The sequence below is a fragment of the Danio aesculapii genome, chromosome 17 (assembly GCF_903798145.1).
Source record: "Danio aesculapii chromosome 17, fDanAes4.1, whole genome shotgun sequence".
Classification (NCBI taxonomy): domain Eukaryota; kingdom Metazoa; phylum Chordata; class Actinopteri; order Cypriniformes; family Danionidae; genus Danio; species Danio aesculapii.
Window position 1 is genome coordinate 51,571,929 of NC_079451.1, and position 10,000 is coordinate 51,581,928.

A 10,000-nucleotide genomic window follows, 5' to 3' on the forward strand; every position below is an offset into this window, starting at 1 on the left:
ACTCTGGGCAAATTGACTTCCCTTTTGTTATGTTCAGGATAAAAACATCCACTGAATTAAACTGCTGTAAAAATGCATCACATTAATAAATATATATATATATTTGCTTAAATCTGTTAATCAACCTCAGTCCTGATCAAAACTACTAAATTGCTTTAAAAAATTACAGGATTTTAACTCTTTATTTGCCAAATTCATAAATGATATCACTGATTTTGTGAATAAAAGCACACAAAATGACGTGTTTTCAATATAAAAAGTAGATTTTTTTAAACCTTTTATCAAAGTCAAGAGTAAAAACAACATTTTTTTTGCCCATTTTGGACAGTTAAAAATAGTGTTTGGGACATTTCATATGCTGTAAAACAGTTCAGGATGACACTATATGTCTGTAACAAAATAAAAAACAGTATTTTAAATAGTTACTTAAGAGCTCAAATGTGCTGTCCATGTATGTGGCCACTCAAGCCCTATTGGTGGTTAAAACATAAAACAGCAAGATTTCTAAATATCAACAGGATATCCCATCCCTGCTCTATATAAAATAATCCTTGTCAATTTGTACAATAAGCTTAACAGCATTAATACATCAACTGATGTCTATATCAGGGATTCTCAACCGGTGGGCTGCAGCCCATTAGTGGGCCTCAGCAATCCTGCTCAAAATTAACCCTCAATATTAGGCAAGGCAAGTTTATTTCTATAGCACATTTCATACACAGTGGCAATTCAATGTGCTTTACATAAACAGGAATAAAAAAGACAAGTATAAGAGAAATAAAAACAAACAAACAATAAAATAATTAAAAACAGATTAAAATGTGTTAAAATAGGTTATAAAAGAATAAAAAAGAAAAGAAATGTGTGATCTATTATGTGATATATGTTCTATTATACTATAACTTTTGGATTTCATTATTAATATGCTACATTATTAAATGATCTAAGTAACGCACTTTCTCCTGTTGATTACTTCAAACTCGGAGCAAAAACAGCCTCATGATGGCGTCTGAAACTAGTACACGTACATCTGTCAATTTACAAACTATTGCTAAAGTGAAAGTCTCTCTTTGTGTGTTTCTGTGTAAACTATTTAATATATCCGCATAGTTGTCCAAAATAATGTCCTGTGAGTGTTTTATAATGGACGCCCATACAGGAGGATCTAGCGAGGGTCAATGGTGTTTCAGCCATAGAATGTAAAATAAACCTGCATATGAGCTTCAGACGCGCTCTGGCGGAGCTGTTCGCTGTTCCTGTCGGCGATCTTCCAATAATATCCAGCTGCAAACTCAACCGTCATCAGATCGACGCATTTCCACAGATTTAGGGTGTTTTACTGTATTTTACACGTGTCTGTATATGTTGATTTGTAGATATGTAATAGCAGATATTCAGTTAGGCCAGTTTAAAGCAGAAGCAGGTCTCCCTGTTGACCTGTGGTTCTCTTTAAATCGGTGTATGTTTTTTAAACAAATGTTGATATACTATATACAGTTTTAGTTTGATTTATAATTAAATATAATTAAAATTATATATTTATTTAGAAAATGCTGGTAATAGAAAATAATAGAAGGCACAACAACCATTTTGTGGACTTGGAGAAGGCATTCAACCGTGTCCCTCATGGCATTCTGTGGAGGGTTCTCAGGGAGTATGGGGTCAGAGGCGATCTGTTGAGGGCCGTCTCGTCCCTGTATGAACAGAATAGGAGTCTGGTTCACATTGCCGGCAATAAATCAGACTTGTTTCCAGTGCATGTTGGACTCTGGCAGGGCTGCCCCTTGTCACCAATTCTGTTCATAATTTTTGTGGACAGAATTTCAGGGTGCAGTCTTGGGCTGGAGGGGTCCGGTTCGGGGACCACAGGATTTCATCTCGATTATTCGCAGACGATTTTCTTCTGTTGGCTTTATCGAACTTGGACCTTCAGCATGCACTGGAGCGGTTTGCTGCCGAGTGTGATGCAGCTGGGATGAGAATCAGCACCTCCAAGTTCGAGGCCATGGTGCTCCACCGAAAAAAGGTGGTTTGCCATCTCCAGTTCAAGTATCTTGGGGTTTTGTTCATGAGTGAGGGAAGGATGGAGTGTGAGATTGACAGGCGGATTGGTGCAGCGGTAGCAGTAATGCGGTCGATGTATCGGTCCATTGTGGTGAAGAAAGAGCTGAGTTGAAAGGCAAAGCTCTCGATTTACTGGTCAATCTACGTTCCTACTCTCCCCTATGGTCATGAGCTTTGGGTCATGACTGAAAGGACAAGATCTCAGATACAAGCAGCCGAAATGAGTGGCAGGGTACACCCTTATAGATAGGGTGAGGAGCTCTGACACCCAGGAGGAGCTCAGAGTAGAGCCGCTGCTCCTCCCTATCGAGAGAAGTCAGCTGAGGTGGCTCAGGCATCTGATTCGGATGCCTACCTACGGAGGTGTTCCAGGCATGCCCCACCGGGAGGAGGCCTCGGGGAAGAGCCAGGACACGCTGGAGATACTATGTCTCTCGGCTGGCCTGGGAACGCCTCGGGATCCCCCCGGAGGAGCTGGAGGAAGAGTCTGGGGAGAGGGAAGTTTGGGATTCTCTCCTAAGACTGCTGTCCCTGCGACCCGGCCCCGGAAAAGCGGCAGAAAATGAATGAATGAATGAACAACAACCATTCATACAAACATATTAGAGAAAATGTCAGACAGGTGGGCCTTCAAAAATTGATCAGATAAAGAAGTGGGCCCCGAAGTGAAAAAGGTTGAGAACCCCTGGTCTATATGGTATAGGCCTATCAGCTGCTGCAACATCACCTGTATATTGTTTAGCATTTTTTGCCTCCGTTGTCATTTGGTTTATTTGATGCCTTAATTATATCTGGCAAAGAATTTACATTTATTTTAATGTTTATTAGGAGTTTTAAAACAAAAAGCCAACGATAAATGACGTAAATAATAAATATCTAACATTTACAGCTCGATTTGCTCTATTCTGCTTCTAGAACATTCATATTTTATAACAGCAAATTCAGTCGATTAACTCCATAACTCAAAATGTCAGAGACGTCCTGTAAATCAAGTTCAAATAACCTTACGGGAGATCAACGTGGAGATCGGCTAACATTAGTGTTGTCTTCCTAATTATTATTTCAGACCCATAAACAGAATTACTGCTATACAGCGATCACCTGTATTTTCCCTGTCATGCCTAGGCATGTATCAGCCATAATAAAACCCGATAAGCTCTCACTTTACCAAACAAATCCATCAGATCCTGTAGGTCAGAACGTATAGTTTATTTTATCATGGTAAAATAACACAGAAATGATATAATAACACTTCAATCTCCTCCTGAAGCTCTGACGGTGTTTATAGAAACTCAATCATGATGACACGTCCAGCATTAAATTACTGGCTAAAGACAGACTGTTTACAGAAATGAAGATCTGCACCTCTATCAGCTGATAACCAGTGCCTTAAATGACCAACAACATCTTCCTGGACTTCCTGGTGTGGAAGCAGGAAGGGTATCTACTGTGTAAACATATGCTGGAATAGCTGGTGGTTCATTCCGCTGTGGCGCCCCCTGATAAATAAGAGACTAAGCTGAAGAAAAATTAATGAATGAATGAATCCTCCTATGTGGATGCTTATTTAAAGCACTGCACCTCTCGAATCTGCTCAGTTTCTGTGTGTGTGTGTGTGTGCGTAGCTGGAATATTTCCAGATCCCTGCATTCCTGAACTACACACACACACACAACAAGCTCATTGTTTACAGCGGAACAACCTGTAACACGGCCTGGGCTTCAGTCCAGAGGGGCCACAGTCACCATGGCAACAGCACAGGGCCCCGGACACACAACACACCACTGTATGGCCAGAACAATCACCTGTGCTGCTGCTGAGAGAACACACACACACACACAAACATGCATGCATACACACACACACACACACACACACACATTCACACACACATACACAAACATTCACACACTATTCACACATGCATACACAAACACACACTCACATGCATGCATGCACACACTGATACACACACAATCAATCAATCGTCCTGGGACCTGCTGAATAAAGGTTTGCCAAGTCGTTCAAGAATCCTTGCTGTAAGTCCATAATGCGTGTCTGTTAGTTGTAATACTACAACTCCTTGAAATGTTTAAAATAAAAACTAAAATCAAATTTGCATTAGCCTGGTGTGGTTTTTTATTCATAACTGTGTAAGTATACTATATGTGCCTATTTAGACCTGATAGTTGATATAAATAAATAATACGGTTTGCTGGTGTAAATGTCAATAGTAGCCTGCGTTGGTAAATTTACATTAAAGCATGGTATACAACTTAAGTACTTAGAATTATTACAACAACGTCGTGACAGGCAACGCAAGCGAACTGGAAACTTACTTTCGGTTTGTGTCGATAGCAAGTGACATGACAGAAGTGCGCAGGTGTTGGCTGTAAATGACATCACTTGCATAGGAAGCGTGGGTGCCTGACAGCGCAAGCCCAAGAGTGCAAGCCTGAAGGTGCAAGTGCAAATCTGCAGCCAGACCCTTCTCAACTGAAGGGGCACTTCTGTTCATTTGTGAAGGGCACTTTTTAAGAGAAAAAGGGTATGTGCACTGCACAGGTTGAGCCCTATCTGTGCACGTGCCTGGGCTGTACTATGTACTGGGTTTCGGGCAGCTGCTGTGATTTACCAAATTATACCAAAACCAGTCAAATTACGGGAGTTTTCCAGGGGAATTAACAGGACAGGAGATGGGTCTGAAATACGGGAGACTCCCGGGAAAAACGGGAGTGTTGGCAAGTATGCCATAAGACTGACTCTGAAAGACCCCAGTGACAGACGAGTCACTGCATTAATCAAGTGGGCCAGCCCGAACCCCTGCCGGTGACCTACTCACACCTGCAGCTTCTCCACAATGGATGTCCAGCATTCTCCAGCCTCCGGTGCCCAGACTGCAGCTCTGCACATGAAGTTTGCCAGAAGAAATGGTCGTGCCCAGCCGAGCCTGTTTCTCTCAAGGTTTTTTTTCCTTCACTTTGGTCAATTGGTGAAGTTTGTTTGACACCAAAACTGTTGCTACTAGCTTGCATGGTTCAGGACTTCTCGAGCTGTGCATCGATGGATTTGCTCTTCAGTGCTTGAACTTTCAGCAGTGAATATTAAACCACACTGAACTGAACTAAACCGAACTGAAATAAACTAAACTAAACTAAACTAAACTAAACTGTACTGAACTGAACTGAACTGTACTGAACTGAACTGAAACTGAACTGAACTGAACTGTACTGAACGACTAAACTAAACTTAAACACTGAAAACTGAACTGAACTGAACTTAAACTCTGAAAACTGAACTGACACTGCTTTATTTCACTATGATCTTCTATGTGAAGCTGCTTTGACACAATCTACATTGTAAAAGCGCTATACAAATAAAGGTGAATTGAATTGAGTGCTTGTGTATGTACAGTATGTGTGTGTGAATTGATGTATAATATAAATGTGGTGTTTTGTGTGTGTGTGCAGCTGTGTGTGTCAGCTGGAGCTGGTGTCTCTTCAGCCGGACCACACAGACAGACGATGCTCACGTTTCCTCCAGCACTGCCAAAGCTCTCGCTGCAGATTCCCAGCAGTGGGCTAAAAACAACACCAGCGCAACTGAGTCAACAGCAGCAAACCTTCTGCACAACACACTCCTCAGGCCCGACACACACACACACACACACTAACCTTAACCAGCATTACTGAGTGTCTAACAGCAGCACTCACCTTAAACTTCATCTTAACCCTCAAACAGCCCTTTATAGAGAGCTGAAAGATCCCCACTGTACTCTCATCTACATTCTGATGATTCACAACTCAAACCAGCTACACACACACACACACGCACAACACACACAACACACACACACACACAACACACACACACACACACACACCACACACACACACACCCAACACCACACCCCACACCACACACACACACACACACACACACACACCACACACACATAAGTACATACACAAACATACAAACACTCACACACACCCCAGATAGCAAAGAATTTCTGGCCCAGATTTGCATAAAGCTGGCCCAGCAGGCATTCATCCGGCACTGTCATACAGCACAGGGCCAAACATGGCCGGGTTTGGCAGAAGTGGCATCGTCTTTAAGGTGGCACACAATACTTGGGCCAGATGTAAATTTTAGTATTTGGCCCAGATGTTAATAATTGATATGTGGGTCATGTAAGTTTGACCTATCTTGACCCATTTTTAAATACATTACTGTTTTCAAATAAAGACAAAAAAAATTCTACCAATCAGGTCGCTTCAAGGGAAAAGCGCCCATAGCACGCCTACAGCGCAATGATTCATGGGTTTTACCAATTTCATTGCCGTCGTGACAACGACCCAACATCTGGCCCAGTTCAGGCTTAGTTATTGGTTTATAACTTGAGTCAGATACGGTTTCATGTTTGGCCCTTGTCTGGAGGCCAGACTGGTCCAGACAGTACTGTAATTCACTGCAGCATCTGGGCCAAGCAAAAGCTGATTGTGTGGGCCAGAGCTGGCCAGAAATTTTGCTATGTGGGACAAATATATTCTCAATGCACATCCATTCAAACACTCACACCTACACATCCTCACACAGGCAATACACTCACAAACACAAACTCAGTGTGAGTCCTGCAACAGAGCCTGATGATATACCATACACCCTAACTAGGGCGCATCTTCTGATTGAGGCACATCCATTTACTTCCTAAATGAAAGCAATTAAATAAATGACTTTTACCACATTTAACACCTCCTGTTACACTATTATCTCATCACACTTCATTTTAAAGTACAATTCTCACCATTAGTAACCTTAACTGACTTCCAGCTCAATAAACTCTTAATTAGCTGCTTGTTAATAGTTTGTAAGGTAGTAGCTGGGTTTAGGCACTGGGTAGATTTAGAGATGCAGAATAAGATCATGCAGAAATGTTCTTTATATTACTAACTTGTTTGTATCTTAATAATAGGCAGGTAATAATTAGCCAGTAGTTTATACTAAGAACTGACACTTAAACTAAAGTGGTCCTAAACAAACCCCCTATTTAAATTTTTTTTTTTTAAAACTGTTGTCATGTCAACTTGCTGCAGTAAACAAGCCGGCAACGCTTGTCCCGCCTTCGCGCTCTTCTTATTGGCCCACTGCGCTAGACTGAATCATTCAGTCAACGCCTTCTGCCTTCAGATGACGGAGCTACAACCGCAAAAATGGAACGCGCTGAATGAGAGAATGAAAACAACACTGACAGATTTAATTTAAAGTTTTTTGCGATAAAATGGCGGTATTTCAAATTGTATTATATATATTATAATATATATAATATATATATATATATATATATAATATATATATATATATATATATATTATATATATATATATATATATATATATACTTGAAAACTATATGTCTTTACCAGGGGTGGATTTAGTGACTGAGGGCCCTAAGCAACTCCAGCCATGGGGCCCAAGTCCTGAAGCCTGAAATGCTTGTCTTCTACTTTTATTTAATTTGATTTATTTGATTATTTTTTATTTTTATATCTGTTTTTATGTCACTCAATCTTCTTTTTCTACGTTTTATCTTAAAGCAAGCTCTACATTTGAAATTATTAGTTTTCTTAAACAAATTTACAACAAAAATAATGAATCTATATACAGTATGTATATTTATATATATTTTTATAAATTTGATTGCTGGACTGCTCCAGTGGTTGATATTCTATTTTAATTATAATTATTTTAATTATATTACATAACATTACCTCTTATAATAACATTATGTTTATTGTATATTAATTATATTTAATGATGTAAAATTGTATTTGTTTGACTCTCATATACATAATATGATAGAAAAACAATGTTATATTTAATTTATAGCTCTAATTTACATTTCTAGATATTTACTGGGGGCCCTCAGATGTCCTGGGGCCCTAAGCGCCCGCTTACCTTGCTTATTGGTTAAATCCGCCCCAGGGGCCTCATTTATCAATGCTGCGTACGCACAAAAAACACACAAACACTTAACAAGCGGATCTCCTGTCTGTTCCATTGCGCCGTTTCCTCCAACTTTCTTTTGCAGTCTGAAGTGCGTCAAACGCACAAAGCGCTCAATTTGCGCCACAAGGTGTCTATATCTCCTCTTTGCTATGAGTTCACATGTAAATCACTTGCGATTTATCTGTGTCTGCTTACTACACAGGCTGAACCCCAACCCCCCTCCCCCATTCCATGTTATGTAATGATTGTGAAGGCGCTGGTGAGACTGTAGGTGCGTCCCAAATGGCATACTTATGCACTATTCTACTCCATTCCCTAGTATAAATAGTGCGTTCACAGTGAAAACTAAAATAATAATAAGCGCACTTTCAAGAGTTCACACTAGCTGATGACTGATTATAAAGCTGTCCCGGGAGAGAGCCCTGAGCTTATAAGATCCTCGAGCCCTGGGCTCCCTCCCGTTGCTGGGCAGAGGGGAGTTTGAGCTCAGGTAGATCTCGATGACTCCTCCTCCTTGTGCCACTTGGACGCGCTGTCGTTTTTCGGAGACACTCAAATACATCACGTGCGCTGCATATGCCGTCTCGAAGTCATGTAAAACAATTTATTGCACACTAAAATAAATACAGTTTGATTATATGGTTTGGAATTTGATGTTTAATTAAATTATTAACTTTTTTTGCAATTGTTTGCGTTTAATTAAGAATTTTGCAGGATTACAAAATTTCTTTGTTGATTTTGTGTTGAATTCAGCGATCGTAAAATCGTAAAATTATCTGATATATATCTGTATTAATAAAAAACACTGACAATAAAGCTCAACCTTTTGTAATTAAGGACTTCCCAAACAGCGCTGCTGAAACGCTGATAATTCATTGAGGTCAGTCTGTTGTGTTTTGTTGTGTTTAGTGCTGTGCTTTTCTAACCTCGGGCGCCAGATACTCTGGAGTCCCGCAGAAGGTCTTCATAGTGGCTCCGTCTGTGATTCCCTCTTTACACAAGCCGAAATCTGTGATCTTTACGTGTCCGTCTTTATCCAGCATCAGGTTCTCCAGCTGAGAAGAACAACCAGAAAACACTGAATGATGAAACAAAATCTCACTGAAAACAGCAGACGTCGGATTTATCTTATATCCCTCAGTCACATTTCAGCTTTAAATGAGACCTCTCATATGCTTCTTTTTACAAGATGTAAAATGCGTCTCTGATGTTCCCAGAGTGTGTGTGTGTGTGTGTGAAGTTTTAGCTCAAAATAGCACACAAACAGGGCCGGATTAAGAACACATTTGTAATTATGGACACACCCACTGCACATGGACATTTGTTATTATGTTTATCTGTCTGCACACTTCTGATTATTAATAGCATCTTGTACATATATTCATTTATTGTTAATCTCTAATCATAGCTAATACAACCTGTATATAATGTTCATAGTACATCCATCTCTAAATATAACCATAGTTTGTCTATAACTGCACTTTATAACTTATACCTGTATCCTGCACCTGCTGCTATTGCACTGCTGGTTAGACCTAAACTGCATTTGGTTGCCTTGTACTTGAACATGTGTAATGACAATAAAGTTGTTTATTGGGGGCTATAGCAAATCCAAGGGCCCTCTTTTTTATTTTTTCCTCAAAAAAGTATATATATATATATATATATATATATATATATATATATATATATAATATATATATATATATATATATATATATATATATATACATACTGTATACATACATATCAGTTATGGGTGCATTCAGCATGATTCCGCGTATCTCAGCTTCTGTTACTACTTGTACAAGTGTATCAATGATCACAAGCTTGGTTAGCATACCTTTGACTGGATGGTTCTCGCTGTAGTGCTGAAATAAGGGACTAGGGAAATTATGGTTAACTAAAACAGGGCTATTCTTATACAA

General features: G+C 39.7%; 1 protein-coding gene across 1 annotated transcript in view; it reads right to left on the reverse strand.

Moving 5' to 3' along the window:
• The window catches only part of akt1 (v-akt murine thymoma viral oncogene homolog 1), a 110,427-nt gene that overhangs the window by 10,238 nt on the left and 90,189 nt on the right, over positions 1-10,000 (reverse strand). Inside the window, 1 exon segment of the mRNA XM_056476604.1 lies at positions 8,999-9,127. Within this exon segment, the coding sequence (XP_056332579.1) occupies positions 8,999-9,127 (129 nt within the window).